The sequence below is a fragment of the Pithys albifrons genome, chromosome 3 (genome assembly GCF_047495875.1).
Source record: "Pithys albifrons albifrons isolate INPA30051 chromosome 3, PitAlb_v1, whole genome shotgun sequence".
NCBI classification, from domain to species: Eukaryota; Metazoa; Chordata; class Aves; order Passeriformes; family Thamnophilidae; genus Pithys; species Pithys albifrons.
This window is the reverse complement of record NC_092460.1, coordinates 53,851,599-53,870,215: the sequence shown is the minus strand read 5'-3', so window position 1 is coordinate 53,870,215 and position 18,617 is coordinate 53,851,599. Positions and strand designations below refer to the sequence as shown.

The 18,617-nt window shown below is 35.6% G+C and overlaps 1 protein-coding gene across 8 annotated transcripts in view; it reads right to left on the bottom strand.

Annotated features, from left to right (window-relative positions):
- ANKS1B (ankyrin repeat and sterile alpha motif domain containing 1B) overlaps positions 1-18,617 on the bottom strand; it is a 437,255-nt gene that overhangs the window by 189,180 nt on the left and 229,458 nt on the right. For 7 of the 8 annotated variants that reach the window (XM_071552016.1, XM_071552018.1, XM_071552019.1 and 4 more), the window contains one exon: positions 16,543-16,649. In XM_071552016.1, the coding sequence (XP_071408117.1) occupies positions 16,543-16,649 (107 nt within the window). Of the gene's footprint in view, positions 1-16,542; positions 17,126-18,617 lie in introns of those variants that run through there. The other variant, XM_071552025.1, reaches the window with a different exon arrangement.

Sequence of the window (18,617 nt, the reverse complement as noted above, 5' to 3'; positions counted from 1 at the left end):
TCTCAAGAATCATCAGTATGACCATACTAGATGAGATCAAAGGTCTCCCTAACTTGTTGGTTCAGTGTTTCTTCTAGTGGCCAAAATTGCCCAGAAAAGCAAAATATATAGTTTACTACATACTTTTTTTCCACTTTACCTTTGGGCTAATTTAAAGTGAAGCATGCGGGCATTTATCCACACTAGAGACCAAATGATGGATATATAGCAGGCTGAAGACTTGATTTTGCTACGTACAATCTACCATAGATCTGAGTGAATATATAAGACTCAGCTGCTCTTTAACATTCAAAGGAAACCGATTTACCATCCCTTTTCTGGATTGCAGCAAGTCATGCCTGCACTGCATAGTATTTTTTTAATGCGTTGCAGAGATGGCAGAAGCCCTGGACTAGCTTTCTTACAAATTAACTTTGAGAAGATATATCCCATAAGATAAAAGCACTCCCTTCAAAACTGAGTTATGATGACAGGTGCAAACTTGTAGAGATCATGGAAGAAAGGATATTTAGAATCATCCCCCTGTACTTCATGCTGGTGATACCACATCTTGAATCCGGTGCTCAGTCTCAGGTCCTTTACTACAAGAAGGACATTGAAGTGCTGGAGTGATTCCAGAGAAGGGCAATGAAGCTGGTGAAGAATCTGGAGCACAAGTCTTATGAGAAGCAGCTGAGGGAGCTGGGGACGTTTAGTCTGGAGAAGAGGCGGCTCAAGGGAGACCTTATCACTCTGGACAACCACCTGAAACGAGGTATCCAGGTGGGAGTCAATCTCTTCTAAGTTACGAGGGATAGGACAAGAGGAAATGGGCTCAAGTTGTACCAGGGTAGGTTCAGAATGTGTATGAGGAAAAAATCCTTCACTGAAAGGGTGGTTAAGCATTGGAACAGATTGGCCAAGGAAGTTGTTGAATCATGATCCCTGGAGGTATTTAGAAGACACATGGACTGGCACTTAGGAACATCATTTAGCAGTGGACTTGGCAGTGCTAGGGTAATGGTTGGACCTGATGAACTCAGGAATCTTTTCCAGCTTAAACAATTCTATGATTCTGTAGAATCACAATCACAGAATGGTTTGGGTTAGAAGGGATCTTCAAAGATCATCCAGTTCATCATCCTGTCATAGGCAGGGACAACTTTCATGTGGTTAAAAATCCTTTTCAACCTGATAACTTTATCTAAAAATTAAAGTTTCCATTTTGGAAACCAACAGGGAAGCTGCTGGTATGTAAGAAGTGCACTATGGAGTGATTCACTGATCATTTCTTAGTATTTCTTTTTTGACTCATGACAACATATTTTTAATATTAAACAGTAGCAATTCATGTAGCATGATCTAGCTATGCCATGGATAATGCAGCAGCTGTCCCCAGAACCTAGAAAAAACTCCCTTGTAGATATTGACAGGATCTAATATAAAATATTAATTACTACAGACTTCAAAATAGATAACCCACAAATTTTAAGTATGTTGCCACTGAACAATAACTTTTATAATTCTGAAATCTAAAATATAAACAAGCATATTCAATAAATAAACAAATGCAAAATCAGCTTTATGGTTGTGCAAGCCAGATAGTCTACTTTTTTCCCTTCATATCTGTTTCTTTTCCCTGTGCAACTTATTCCCTATCCACATATTGTATTCAGAAATAGTTCTAATACTGAGACCTTTCTTTCTTTTCACATTCTCTGATTTTTTTATACCTTTTCACTCTTTTGCAAATGTTCTTGTATTGCTTACCTCAGATACAACACAAAAGCAGTAATTACACTACCATAGTTCTGTTTTCTACCTATGCCTGAGTAGTTAGAAGTTACAAATACTCACATAAGATGCTACTTTTACACCAGTCCAGAAATTACTTGCACATATAATGGCAGGCTTAATCTTTTATTACCAGTGAATATAAGAAAAAAAAATCCATCCATTTGAAGAAGCTTGTTTAGAAAAACTGAAATAACTTGTGTTCAGCCAAAGCCAGTGCTGGCTGTGAAACTTAAAATCACATATTGGTCTCATATACACAGTCCTCACATCTTTATATAGCCCTTTGAACTCTCCCTCCTGCCTAGCAAATTGTACTTGCTTTGATGAGTCTTCTACATAAAGGTAAACTTGTTCTGATTTTTGTCTAATTATTCTTCCCATAGATGTACTGAATTTTCCTAAAAATTTGAAATAACATTTTCAAAACTAAAGAGAATACAGCTTGATATACTCTTAGTCTAGTATTAACTGTATGCAGACCGACTCACTGCCAGCACACTATGAAACGATTCTGCAACGTTGCTACACAGCTGATTTTCAAAGTATGAGTGTTGGGATATCTTTTGTCAGAGTCCAGTCATCTGACACTCTAGTAAGTCATTTTCCTCACTCACAAGGAGACTTTTATGCAAGTCAGTTCACCTTGTCTGGCACCCTTCTTCCTGATGCTACTTTGATGAGCATTTCCATCAATCCCTTTCTATACAAGGATCCTGCATTCAACAACTAACATTTAGGGATTCTTTGGGGCCTCTTCCTGTCCTAATTCAAGGCAATCTTTTACTAATGCTTTTCTTCCTGAGCTAGCTTTTTCTAATTTAACTTTTCTTTGTGATGAAGAATTGCTCCTAATAGTCCTGGTGAACACTTGTGAGTTTTCCTTGTCCCTGCTACCTCTATTATTTGGTCCAAACAGACCAGTGCTATTAACAAATGGATAATAAAACTGCTCCTAATCTAGTGAGACAAGACTGTGGGAGACTGTAACTTCATTTGATATAATTTCTAGATTTCACTGCACCTTCTTGAAAGGAAAAGTTACTGCAATTAATAAAAGACAACAGGAGCTGCTGATCCCCACTACACGTTATAGGAATGTTGCAAAGTCACAAAGCTACAAAATACCAGATGCAGATTCTTCAACACTGGCCAACCACCCTTCACCCCAGGTTACATATTCTACATGGCATCATACACACAATATAATTATATTTCTGAATAATCCAAGAATTCGGTACAGGAGGATAGATGGTACATAGAGGATAAGGCAGCTGATACTTCTTTTTTTAGCCTTTATCATTCTCTGTGTGGGTCTATGTCTTATATATAGTTTCCCATTGAAGACCTCACCAGTAAAAATTACTCACTTTCTTCAGACTTTTTTTAGACATTCATTGAAATAATATTAGACAGCTCCAAAACAGGAATTAAGGTATTTTATAAGACTCCTTCAAAGCAAGGTGGCATTTTAATACCCATTATATAGATAAAGAATTAAAGTAGGGTTAATTAGGGCTGCAAGTGAAAAAAAATCCATTAGCTCTCAATGCCTAAATGCAGGGATTGCTTTCTTCCATTTCAATAAGTACTTAGCACCTATCTACATATATAATCAAAGGACAACTGCAGTCATATTTGGTTTTAGCTGTGAACACACAACAGCAAATCATAGTCTGCTCCTACTCTTCCACATGTGTAGCAAAGGATTTTCAGTGCAACAGTTTTATCAGAAAAGTTTGTCACAATTTCACAGAGACACAGAATATTCTCAGGTGGAAGAGACCCACAAGGATTAACAAGTTCAACACTTAAGTGAATACCATACATAACCCGTACCTGTCCAGGTAAATCAGAAGCATGAGACACCTTGGAAAATGGAAAAATCTGAATAATACAGTGCTACAAAGCATGCTGGAAAGCAAGGCCAATTTTCTGAATGGAGTTGTCTTAAGTCCAGAAAAGCAAACCAATTCTCAGCACCATCCCTGTTGGGTTTGAGCTGTGAGTGACAAGAACGTCTCTGTGAAAAAAAAATCATTCAATCAAATCTCTGTCTGCACGTTAAAATGTTTTAAGACAGTAAGAGCAAATATCCTCTGTCCTTGTCTTTGTTTTTTTTTATTCCACCCCAATTTTTCCTCTCCTTTCATTCTTCTCACCCTCTGTTCCTCCCCCTCTCCTCCTCTCTCCCTCCTTCCTTAGATTTGTAGTAAAAAAAAAAAGGAGATATGCGATAGCTTCTACTGAGGAAAGAGGAAATGGAGAAAAGAAGGACATGGGGACAAGAAGAGTCCAGCCTACAGGAATGGTGAGGCAAAAAGAGACCTCAGAAACCAAATGCACTTGAGGGGAGAGAGTCAGACACAGAGAACCTCAGAAATAAAGGAAGAGAGGCAACCAGGTAGCTCCAGGGGAGACAAAAGGAATGCTAAGAAACAGTTTATGCCATGAGTTTGGCTTATAAAAATAATAAAATGCATGACTTAAAGATTAAAGTAATTATAAATTACATTTAAGTAGCTCATAGTCAGAAAAATGTTTCTGACCCATTTTGTTTGGGTCATAAAACACTAATAACTATTAAATACTTTTTCTGTTATTCTGCACTATTTTGAGCTTGAGCCCAATCCTTGCCATAGAATTAACTGTGAATTTAACTGAAGATACACAATGAGATTCCTCAGGGAATCTGGCTACCTCTGACTCCCTCCTGAGAAACTGCACTTTCCAACTACAGGTGCTTAGAAAACTGGACTACCAAAGGTTAGACACAAGAAGATAACTGTCCACAAGATAGCTCAAAATATATACATATTTCAACCCCAGGATCCTCTCTTGATTTCACATATGTGGGCCAGCAACATTATGTCATTTCCTAGCCAGATTATTAAGGGAATAAAGAAGCATTTTCCCCAAACTCATAATCCAAATAAAAAGCTGACCTCAGAGAAGACCCTTAGATTTATTGTCCTATGCATTCTCCATGGAGTAGGCTGCTTCTGCATCTGCTAGCAAGTGTTTTCTTTATTCTCTTTCCCCCTGAGTTTCCTTTTTTTTTTTTTTTTTAATGAGGGAAATCAGAATGCATTTTAAACAAACAAACATATATTTGAAGCAGAGTTAAGAGATAGAGAGAAATCAACCATACAAGCAAGGACAGCACAATTTTCTGACTAACAGCTGATATTAATGGGAATCAAAGATTTGTCTGTATATGGGTTCTTTGATATAGTATTCCGCTTTAGTTGCATGAAGTTATTTTTCTGAGCAGAAAGTGAAGATCTACTATTTCTACAGGCAGTAAAAAAAGTATTTAAAAAATCAGAACATCAGGAAATAAAAAGTTCATGGACAGAAGAGAAATATTTCCAAACTCCAAGAGAGATGGAAAATGAAATAAAGTAACTTGGATTGTCAATTTGTAATCCCTTTCTGGCAGCAAGGGAGATGCCTAGGGAGTTCAGAGAGGGCTAACAGGGGTATAATATTCATGCTATATTTAAAAATGGATCAAGGCTAAAAACCAACTCAGTATTGTGCAATCTTTTATCCTAATGCAGCGTAGCAGCTAAGAAGCTGTTTCCTTATAAACACCACCTTAACTTAATTCAAGAAGTGGCCTTTCAATGTGATTAAAAGGGGAGGTGTTGGGAAACAGCAAACCTGAAGAGGAAAAGCTGCTAAACAGTGTGGCTACTGAAGAACAGAAGCTATCAATCATTTCAGAGACTTTAAGAGATGTAACCAGCTGCAACAAATAACCTATTTTTTTAGTGTAAGCTGTAAGACGAATAATAGTGAATGACATGCAGATTTTTCCCCCCCTCTTCCTAATTGCAAAGGGGGACTGTGCACAGAGGGGCCACTCTTTGCTAATTTTTGGCTGCTAACTAGGCAGTCAGAGAAAATATTATTTGGGATTTATATCGGAAGGTCATTTGATAGGTGTTCATACAGCACTTGCATCCACAGCAACCTTATCCCTCCACCTCTGCCACCTGGGCAAATTCTTTGGCTTTTGTATTTCAAAACTTCTATCTAGATCTAGACTTTAGATTAAAAAGTTTTCAAATTATTATTACCTAGTCAAAGACTTTCAATACAAAACTAGAACAAGTATGGCACATCTTGCAAATTTAACCCATTGTTATTCCCATCAATAATATTATTAAAGCATTCAACTTCCAATAATTCAATAAAGTACTGCATAAGACAAGAGCAATAAAATCTGAATGAAGAGATTCAAGTTAATACAAGGTTTGTATTTATAAATGTATATATCCTCAGTTTCATCAGTACTAGCCAGTCTAAAACAAATACAGTGTATTGGTGCATGGAGATTTTATCCCATATGCACAATAGGTGGAGTTAAATGAGGGACAGCAAAAGATACAGAATATAACACACTACATAGTTAATAAAAATGTTTGAAATGTTTAATGTAGTGTTTTAAAGCCTACAGAAATAAATTATTTGGGGATTAAAGTAGCATTTGTATTACCTATTTTCCTGAAAATATATTTCAGTCAGGAGTGGGCTAAGAACAAGACCAGAGACCAGGTGTCAATTTAATGGTGTGACAATGCCTTGTACTTACAATGAATAAAAGCTTTCTGTTAATTTGCTCAATTGTGCATACATAGAGTAAAATCCTAGTTTAGGCACAGGGGTTTGCTTTGTCTATGCTGGACCTTCACTGTACTTTTATCAGTTGAACAACGCATCTTTTTTCCAACTTAAAGTGAAGAACATCTAACTTTCTTATAACTGAATTTGTGCTTAGGCCCATGTGAAACACAAGTAAAGATTTTTGAGGTGAATTCTTATGCACAGTTCTCAACTTCTCAAAAATTGTGACAAAAGTGTTTCTAACTAAATACAGTAATTCTCCATTGCCTAAAGTTATAATCTGAAGCATTATAATTTTACCTTTTTAACTCTTTATAAACTAATTTCTAAAATGCAAATGCAAATGAAAAACATGCTTGGATGTATAAGTCTTTTTTCTAATGTTCCAGGTGAACAATACTAGACAAGTGTATGTCACTGCTGAATGTGACAAGAAAGCAGTTTAGGGGTCTCATTATTGTTTAAAATCACTGTTGGCCTAAGGTTGTAAAATCATTCTGCAATGCAACATCAGAAAAATAAAACAAGTTTTATAATTCTTTGAATTATAATTCAAAGTTTTATAATTCTTTGAAATGCATGCTTGTGAATACTCAAATCTCATCACACTTAATGAAAAAGGAATTTTGAGGGGGAAAAATGAGTAAATATGAATGTGAGGAGTGAACTTAGGTTACTCAGGTACTCTAACCCTCCAGTTCTTTATTTCTGAGCACGTGGTATATTTCACCTTAGTGATTTACCTTTTCACCTTAGTTAATTAAATTTTTGTGTAATTTGTGTATGTAATTTGTGTGTGTGCGTGTGTGTGTGTGAACAGACAGAAGGGACAGCATGTTGATAAAGGCTACACAGGTTTCATCGCTTTTGCCATTACCAAGGTTAAGATGGGTGCTGGGGTGTGGGTACCATAAACAATATATGGGCATGGTGTGTGGAAGAAAGGAAAATAAAATCACCTATGTGTTGGAAAACAAAAGATTTCTAAACTGAAGAACTGTAAGTTTACACATGCAGAAAATGTACTAGCAGTCAGGCCACCTCTGTACCAGGAATGGCTGCTTCCATGGCAGATTCTGTACAGCATTCTAAACCAGTTTTTAAAAGGTAGCTGTAGTTTAACTAGCAAAATTAATCTTGTCTTCCTTGTCAAAATTTTACTTACTTTTGACAGAAGAAAAGCTTCTCATCTAAATGTTGAGGTGCACAGCGTGTTGTACACTACATCTGTTTCCTTTCAATAGTTTGTTCATCTTTCAACTGCAGAGTAACTTCATTAAGTTTGATTCTCTTTCCATTACATCCCATTTTGTATGTTTTCCCATTTTGTCCCCACCACAGTCAATACTGATGACGGTATCTGTTGCCAATAACACCACCATCCATTTCTTTCTTGATAAAGGTAATGGTTGTATGGTGAATGGTTGAAGACAAACAGCCCAGGAGAATGGAAATCCATACTAAGGAAGAATCCTGTGATCTTAAATACATACTGGTACTACATTTGTGTTTTAGTTGTCTTCTAATAACTTATTCATTTTCTGGATGTTCTCAAAAATGGTTGCTAAAGGATCTGATATTTTCTCTTCAGCTTCTTAAGACTATTCATCAAACATCGCCTAACCTACATGATGTAGATATTTTAATTAACCAAGTATTCTTTTGTCTGCTTGCAGTATGATAGCTCTCGCTCTTTCTCTTCCTCTAATTTCTCAGTGGTCTTCATTAACACTATACTTCACTAATTATCATACTTTGTTCTTTATGGTAAAACTAAAATGAATTTCATCTGATTCCATTGGTGATTGTAACTTTCTTAATATTCCTTTTAGCTATAGCATGTTGATAAAAACTTTTTTGAAGTTATTCTACTCACATAGTTAATGAAATTGCATTTTCTCTCCTAACACTTTTCCCTTTTTATATTTTGATTATTTATCTGTTCTTTCATCATATATCCTCTCTGTTTTAGATAGTTTCTGTTTTCTGATGTGCATGAATACTTATTCATATAACTACCTGAGCTTTTCTTACATCATCTGGTCTTCATTCAAAAAGGATAACATGCCCAAGAACCATGTTTATTTCCGGTTATCTGTTAGTACTCATTAATCTTTACCTGAAAACTCCTTCAGAATCCCAACATGCAATTATCTGTAAAATCAAGTTCTCTGTATAGCTCTGTCTTTTAACTTAGTCAGGGAAGTCTGTCATTGTTTGAAATTAATTTAGCTGCTGTTCCAGATTCCATTTAATTGTTTCTTGTTGGACAATGCTGTTCTAAAACTGTAATATACAGAACTGTACACCGTGTTCCTTTTAGAATTTCTTTCACTTTGTTTGGGTCTTTTTTAAAATTTCATTTTATTAAAAAGCATTCCCATATGAAGTAACTAATAATAAACTTCTTGTTCCATACAGCACACTGTTTTAAGTTTACCATTCCCTTTCATAGCAAAGACTTTCATTATTTACCTACAATGTAAATAAAATTATAAATTGATTGTCCTGTGACTCTTCAGTTTTTCGCTCTGAAGAGAAAAACTCTTAGATTTTCCACTTTTCTTGAACTTCAAATTTTCTGTTACTTTTAAAGATATTTATATATTGTCCAGTTTTCCATATTTCATCACTTATCAAGAATAGAATTATACATATCACTCTATACACAAACTTTTCTCATTCTTAAAGATTTACCATAGTTCTTTTTGATTAAAAAAAATCAGCTGAAATATTTCAGCTTAAATAAATACAAAGTAAGAACATTTTATCAGCATTAAACCTCTTATTTTAAGAGTTATTAAAATGTCATGCTACATTCTGATTATTAGAATTTTCACCTGCTTTGTCTAACTAACTTTCACATTAAATACTAGCTACTAGTTTTTCATAACATTTTATTTAGGCCCAATAGACAATTTCTCACACATGCAGTCTCAGAATACAGCTCATCAGTGTTTGTACATCCAAATGAAGGCCACCCTCTGCACTAGGCAGCCTTATAACTTATGCACAATGTCAAACTTTAACATTTAACATATTATTAGAACAGGGTGGGGCTAATTCCAGTCCTCACGTGTCATACTCACAGATACATACCATGAAATCATTTCACTTTTAGGGGTAACTGTACATGCAATGGCTTTCAGTGTCTACATTTGGCCCTTTGTTCTTAGCGAGGGTATGACTGAGCCAAATACATTGCTATGTACCTTGGACAAGCTCTTTTCTCTCAGACTGCTGCAAAGTGAGTTTAGGAAGTAGCACATACACACCAGATGTCACTAACCCGAATGGCAGAGGTGAGTGCAAGAACTTTCCACTGAATATACTGGCACCTGGATTTTCTACCGAGAGTACAGTCTGGAGTCCTGTCTGTCTACCTTGTATGTACAACCTTATGTGGAACAACATTTAAATAAAGACAGCCACATATTCCAGAACAGCCAGAGAAACCCTTACGTAAAGGTCAACTTAGCAGAACCTAGCAGATGGCAGATGGACCCATCCCTGATCATACCTTCAAGATACAACTGTTGAGACAGGCTTAGAAGAAAACATACTCCTTCTGACTTTCAAGGAATCCACCATTCTCAGAATGTTTTAAGGAAGTCAACAGTCTGTTTGGAGATGTGTTCCTTACGAAAATATTGTTTAAGTGAAATACACAAAAATTTTGTCTTTCTGTTTAGCAATCAGTACTGCAAAAATTTTCACGAAGTCCTCTGTCATAGGGATCATTACCCGCCTGCGGTGCTGTGCTTTACACAAACACACATTACATACACAGATATATAAACACAAAGTGGATTCCTCTAAACTCCCTTTCCTCTGGGGAATGAGCACTGCCTCTCCAGATCTGCGTGCACTCACATAGGACGATGAAGAATTATCTCAGACCTCAAGATGGAAAGACAGTGTAAGCTATTATTTACACATGCTATACTCAGTAGTACATTATTAAGCCCTTCTGTCTCTCGACCAGCTTGAGGAATACCATGACAGATGTATTAACTGGAATGGAATTATTTGTTAGACCCGCTGCTCTTGCAGGATGACAGGCACAATCTTCAACTCTGGCCCCCACCTGAGCTCTAATTTGCAGTTTCCATAGTAAGAATCCCTACTGGGATGAAAATGAAGATCTTGAAGGCCTGGATGTTCTGAGGGTGGAGAAAGAATACTTTGTATTTTATTTTCAGTGAACTCTGTATGGATTCTAGCCCAAACTAAGCCATCAAAAATTTCATGTCTACATGATAGCTTAAGGAAATTCAGAACAATACCATCAATACAGCCTAGAAGGTGATTCCACTGATCAGATGAATCTACTTTAATTAATTTACCCTAAAATAACTACCCTAATAGTTATTCAGCCACTCAGCTAAATTGCATTCTATGCTCCATTGGCTTTAATGTCTGATTAGGTGCTTCACCTAGTCACCCACAGAAATGAATTTAGAGTCATTTGAGGTGCTGCAAATGTACATTGCCTGGAATCCAACTGAAGCTCCAGACAGCTATTTTATAGATCCAGTAACATATATTCCAGGCCTATACAGATGTCAAAGAAATTTCAATTTCATCATGAGGGCAACTGAGCTGAGTCCTAAACATCTACTGATATGTAAACAGACATGTACTTTTCCATATCTGAACTTCAAATCTGCCCCATTCTATGGGTTACCAGGGTGAAGGAGAGGAAGTTTCAGAAGACAGCAGAGTGCTAGAGTCGCTTTACTTATGGAACAAGCCAGGGCCACACTGGCCCTGAGAAAAGCTCCACATTTCAAGTTCTATAGATCGGACTGAAAACTAAAGTAAGTCCTGGGGTTTGCAAGTGAAGTCCAGATGAGAGGATTGAAACTCATGGTTCCAGGCTTATATTGTAAGATTTTATTGGATGTACAGTAAATCTTAAACTACAGCTTATTACAGCATCAGTGGGACTCATATTCCTTCTCCTCTGCTAAAAATATTTCTTGCTGTATATCACCAACTTATCAATCAACAGTTTTAAGGTTGCCTTAAACAGTTATTAATTTCAGGATAAACTATACACAGACAGTATTTTCTTAGTCTTCTTATGGTTCAGATGATGCATGAGTGCCCCGAGGAGTCCCTGCAGTAGCCTGAATGTGCCTGGAGAGCTCAGAGTCTGGATACTGCAGAGGTTGATCTACTCTCCTAAACACATTAGGAGTTGCCTTCTGGAAGTCACCAATGTCACTACAGACTAGAATCCTTGCCAAAAATTGGCCTCTTTTTCATCACCTGAAGCATGGCTAATGTAAGAAAGGTGTAGGCAGACTGAAGCACTCTTTTTTAGCTTTCATCTAATGTACAAATCATCAATCTCTGCCCCATGTATTTGTGGTTAAAAGATGTGGTGCAGAACTTGTAGCCGATGCGCATAAAGAATTTCTTTCAGTGCATTTCACTCTAAGGAAATAAAATTGCTTCTGTTCCCTATACTTGATACAGAGTTTAAGATCCTCTGGAGAGATTAAAGGCAAGAAGAATTACTGTGTATTTCAGGAGAGCAAATCCCAGGAATGACATCTGAGAGATGGTAGTCTCCAGATAAACTTCACTTAATATACCTCCAGAACTAGTGAAAATGAAAGAAAAGAAACAAAGAGAGAGAGAGAGAGAGAGAGAGGAAGGAAAAAAAGTCAAAACCTAATGGAAAACTGCCCCCAAAACAAGGGAACTGAGATGGTAATCCATGCCTAGCACTGAGAAGCAAAGGAAACACTTCTCAGGAAAGTTCACACCATGAATACAAATACAGAAAATTATTAGAAGGTAAAGAGATATATATGCAACCAAGATACTAAGTGGAAACTCAAGACATCTATATTCAGTTTCTAGACATGTCACAAACTCTCTGTGACCTGTATAATTTAAGATTCATTTCAGCTGCCTAATCATCACACTCTAGAGCCATCTGAGGTGCTTGGTGATATCCCATCTGAAATTCAGCTGCTAATCATGAAGGGTCTGGCTGTCTCTGGTCCCTGGTAATATCTGTTAACCTTGTCTAGATCTCTTGGTATCCCTACAGTGTTTTGACTGGTACCAGACATCTATATTTAAGCAACTAAATTGATCTGTTAAACATTATGTTATTAGGTATTTTAAAAGTTAGTGCTTCTTATCTCACATGTATAAGCAGTTATAAATTCCACCCTGCAGTCACTCTATGCCTCAATTTACCCACAGTAAAAAAAGAGAACTGAAAAAGAAACACTTAGGCAATACTTAAGGATCATCAGGCAATACAAGCCACTTAAGTACTTGATGGGGAAGAGATGCATGTCTGTTAACAGCAGCAATGAAAGTCTAAAGTCTAATGCAAACATTAATTGTTAATAGTGAACAATATTTTAGAATGTCAAAAATATATTAAAATGCTTTTTGTTTTTCTCTTACTTTATTTTTATTGCCTGGTCCCTGTCCTAGTGTGTTTTATAAATCTTTTTAAAAGATATTACTTTCATCAAATTGCAATCTTAAGTGATAAAATTTCAGAATGTCTGAAACGATTAGGGCAACCTATAAATAGATAGTCGTATGCAGTCCTTAATAAGAACTAGTCCCCACTGGGCAGTGATTTGATTGAACTGCTTTTATCTCTGTGAATCCAGAATGGAGTCTTTGATGAAGCCCCAGAGTTGTAGAAAGCTGCATGCAAGCACTTAGTGACCTTGCACATTTATATATTTACATCTGCTTCTCTGCAATTCAACTTCTTATTTTTTTCTCAGTATACGAAGTGAGGCAGGCTTGCAAGTCTGCATAAAATTGTAGCTGGTCCATGGGATTTATGTATCAATGAGATGCATAGGTTTCACTATGGTTTATATCTAGTTTATACACTGCGATTTAAGACTGATTTAATTGTTTTCTTGCACTTTGGAATTAGTTTACCTGCAAAATAGCCTTCATGTTATGAAACCGCAATATCATCTGTGTCTTCAAATATAAAGTATCTGCACAAAGTCACTACAAATTTTTACATCTGAAGGACACTGCAGCTTATTACACAACAAATTACCAAAGTTAATGACTGCATATTCATATACATATTCAAGTATAATAATACTAAAAGCACACATGAACCAAGTCTTGGGATTCAATCTGCCTGGGGCCTACTAAATATTATGGAAGTGTCATTCCTGCACGACACTAATGGGAGGTAGGAACTGCACTTGCTATGTGCGCAAATGCAATGTTAAGTCAAAATAAAGTAGTTCATGAAATAATACCAATTTGTTAATTCTACATTTCAACATATTTTAAAAACATACATATTGATAAAGTACTGAAAAATATTCATACTGTAAAGTTGATATTAAGAAACAGCCTGATTCCTATTAAGTCCACACACATCAGGTAAGATAAACAAATCTTTCTAATTCTAAGTACAGTGTAGTGAATAATTTCTCTAATGCCCAAGGGGTACTAAACACAAAGAGTTAATTTCCATGTTTTAATGAATAATTAAACATGAAATCTTTTTATCTGAAAAGCACCTTTTTATTAAAATGCTAATTTAATTAATGGAATTCTGCAGTTGAGAGTAGTACATATAAAATATATTTGTTCTCAGATGTGTGTTATTCCATGGACATTAACTATAACATTGTGATATTCCCTCTTCTGTTCTGAACATCTAGTAAGACCTGTACTACTAAATCATACTTAATAGGAGTGTGATGGTTGTTGCTTAGGCAACAGAATGAATAAATGCAGGTCAGAATGTGCTTCCAGAAAAAAACAAAAGCAGAAATATAGTAGAGAATGAATAAGAAATGTGTCTTAACTGATTTTTACTGCACTGAAGTATTAGATTTTTTCAATTTAAAATAGGTAGCCTATCTGAAACACTTAATTTAATAAGATTATAAACTCTAGCTTAATATGTAAACCACTGTAATAAAGTGGTTTTGTCATATTAAGAACGACTACAATACATTTAAGTTTGGAGTCATCTGAATTTTTCTCTTAGCATAGGAGGTGTTTCTGCTCTCATTTTCCTATATAATTTCCAAGTTTAATTTTCTCTTAACATTTTGGCTAGAACTAAAAATAATTTTTAAAGCACTCACTTAAATTTTTCAAGATAGGTTTTTCTTATGTAATGCTAACATATTCAAAGGAATATTATAAAAAAAATGGTGTTTTCTGATAATTTTTTCCAATAAAATATGGGAACTATTCATTTTCTGGTACAAACAAACACTGAAATATGTAACAGCAGGATGAAGAGTGTGAAATCAATAAATGAGGAACTATTCAATTCCTGAAATTATACATATCTGTATTACTACACAATTTCCATATTTTTGTTCCATCATTGGCTTATGATTCTAATCTTCCATTCACACATGTATGTTATCCCAACCAGTATTAAGAATAATTAAGTATTTTAACGGCAATATATATTTAAAAACAAAGCATTTCAGAAAAGTCTTAAAATGACCAGAAAACACGGGCTAACAGACAAGCATGCAAGCATAACTTAATCTCCCTGATACCTCAAAAGTTTGATATGTATACTGAATAAGAAAATAATGTATATAATTTGTATGTTTACGTAAGTGTATTAAAAAGAGATGTAGGAAGGTGTTATAAATTCCCCCAAATGTGGTTCAGGCCCCTCCAGAGTCAGGGTACGACTGAAAAACCCTACAGGGCAGTTTATTTGGCTTCTCTTGTGCACACAATTTACCTGTGGTAGGTGTACCCTCTGCATTTGCTATGCCACCTACAGCCACTTATGAACAATTTCCTTCTGCAACCCCTTTAAGGCTAAATCATCATCTACTTATGTAACTAATGCTCCAACATACATAAGAAAATGTAGTTATATTTTGGGAAACTGTAGCATGAAACATATTTTGGTTTTTGGTTTTTTTTCACATTGCTAAGCACAGCTCTGGTTTGAAGAATATTTAAAGGTAAAGATTCTAATTATTTTTACTGAATAAGCAAATGATCACATGGCAGCCATGCAAAAATAGGAAGAAACCTCTACAATATTATAATGTGGAAATGGCAGAGATATATGCCTTAATTTTCTGATCACTAATGGCATGTAATGATGTTGGCAAAATAATTTAAACAGGAAGGACACAACTCATGATGATTTTGTAGTCATACTTCATGCCATTTCACTTCTGTTTCTTATATGTCAAGTGCAAGTTAAGAAAAGTTAGAACTGTTCCAAGATATACATGATTACTAAAAATATCTTTAAAATATATTTTAAAAGATGTCTTAAGCTCTGATACTTTCTAAGAAATGCAGTCAGGATTTTTGGAAGAGGCTGAAGTAAAGGTAATAGTGAAGCAAGTAGAAAAGGAATTATGTAACAGCCTTACTCTTTACTGTCAATATGCATTTCAGTTGAAAGTTTGTGCATGGCAGATCGCTGTTACTTTGCACCCCATGGTGATACTGTAAATCCTGAAGTACCTAAAATTTCATTTCATTCAAATATTCCTGATAAATGCCTAGAGTTAAAACATGAAAATGGAACAATTAATAGGAATGCATTACTTTTGCTCCCAGGGCATAAGTTTCAACAAGTGAATCCCATAGCCTGATTATCTAAGATGCAAAAATATTTAACTGAGACATTCAGAATCACTTGCACGGAGAGCACAATTCATTAAATAATTTTCTGTTACTAAAATACCTCTCAAGGCAAGAATGACATTGCATGTTATTTAATTACCATTACAAGTTAATGCTGAAATAAAAGTAAGAATGTGATGTACTGCAGAAAGGGCTGTTTGCAGCTTTTACATACTATGAAAATCCTGCAACAGATCAAAAGAACTGTGCGTTTTTCTCTTTTAATTTGAAGATTTATGAGGAAGAGAAAGAACCCTAACATCCAGTTTTTATTTTATCATATTTCAGGGTAGAATATTTTGTACCATGTACTGTTTGGAAGTTTATACAAGGACAGTTTATATATTAATTCAGCTATGCATAGAAAAGTGAAACACTAAGCAGATCTCAGTGCAATGCAGAATAGCTCTAAGGTTTTTCTGAGCACATAAGAGACAGACAAAAAAGGCAGCTACAGTGTATATACACAGCTATGCAGAGAAGATTTCTTACCATAAATTGCACATTGTCAAATCCATTAGCCAGCAAGTGGTTTTCATACTGAGGTAGCCCAATATTTTCCAACCATTGTCCCACTGTCTGGACAGGGCATCGGGGTCCTGTAGGAGGGTGAAGAGGGAGGCGTTTAAGCAACGAATAACCATCCACTGGATAATAGCGGTAGTCCTGGGCTGAGAGGTGGCATTGCCACATCGTGTTCCTGGAAAAGTTGGTATCAAACGAACCCGCCAGCTTGACAGATTAATGTTTCCAGCAAGCAGAAAAGTCAGAAGTAAAACATAGTTTTCAGGGCAGTATACAGCGTAAGATCTGATCGCAGCTCTACATTTCTTAGTTATTAATCTTTACTACAGACCAGTACGTCATACAGTAGAGAGAGAGAAAAAAAAAGCATATCAAGCTGTCAGCTAAGCTGTTCTCCGTTATATGTGATTGTTGGAATACTCCACAATGAGCAATGCACTGCCAGCAGCAAGAATTCTTTTTATCAAGTACTCCTACACTCATCAGTATGCAGCTCCATGCTTCTTGCTCCCCCTCGCTCGCTCCCCTTCATTACCCAGCCTAGGCTACACCTCGCATTTTCAATAATAGCCATCAGATAAGGCAGATTTTTTTTGTCTGCAAGCTGTAAGCCTGCTGCTGCTGCTTCCTCCTACACACCCATCCAAGCGTCAATCTTGAATGATGAGAGCAGTCAAAACAAATGCAGAAAATAGCAAGATTCAAAAGCAACCTAGAGCACTTAAATCTGAGTAGAATCTTCATACCAGTTACGCTTTACATATCTGTTTGTTGTAGATTTTTACATTTCACAAGACATTAAGAAATGCAACATATAAACCATAGCCTATGGCATGGTTTACTATGCCTTCCCCTTTCCCCTTTTAATGTAAGATAGGTAGTGGTTTGGATCTCTGCTTATATAATAGGAAAACCCTTTAATGAATCAATAAAAATACATTTCACAGTTTCTCTCCTGTAGTACAGCAAAATACATAGATGGCACAACAATTTTAGTCAAAGTAATTAGATTATCTGCATGATTTCTTCAACCGTAAAATATTATAAGACACAAGAAAGCCTCCATGCCAACATATAATAATTTAACTTGAAAAGGTCACCATTTCAAATGAATAATTAAAAGAATATTTCAACTAAATAAAATTTCAAATTTATATCATTTCTTACAAATATGTGAATATAAAAACGTAAGATTTGCATGATTTCTACAGAGTATGTATATCTTATCAACTATAACTAGGAAAAAAAAAGGTGATAAATTTTAAATGAAAGCAAAGTTAATTTTCTGCACAAGAAACCAAATAGCTCATGATGTATTTTCTATCTACATGCAATTTTTGAGACAGTTTCTTTTGAGATGGAAATATTTTAGTCCTTTGTTCTGAAAGGAATGTTTACTAAACTTTTGATTTTCATAACAGGATGAAAGGACTTAGGAAAAAAAGGCAGAAAATGGGTATATTTTAAGCATACAATTCTAAGAGGAATTCTGTCCAGCAATGCTTCATTTATTGAACACACTAATTACTGTTTTGGTTTTTCTTGTCCACTGTGAATTTTGAGCATGGCCATCTCTAAGAAGGAATTAATTTCCAGGTATAAGAAAATTATAGATATCTGTCAAGGGCATCATTTGGGACTGATGGTCCTATGGCAGATAAATGCTGCATGGAAATCCAAACCTACAGACTGGCCAACACATACAAAGTCTCTGCAAGTGCCATGCAGAGGGTCCGTGAGCAAGTGCGGGACAGATTCTAAATACAGCTGGATATTTAGAATTAACAATATTATAAGAGTTTCAACTCCAATCTGATGAGTCAAGTACTAAAACTGGATGACCTTTGACATTGCTGCTTGGATTTGTGAAACATCTCATGCAAACTGAAGTCTGTAATGATTTTGTAGAACAATTTTAGTTGAGCCACAGAAGATCTTTCATGAGGTTGGAAAGTTGCCTAAAACAGGTCTGTTATGAGATTTTATGTTACTCCAGATATTTTACTGATTTGATACATTTACTACATAAAATAAGAAAGGTT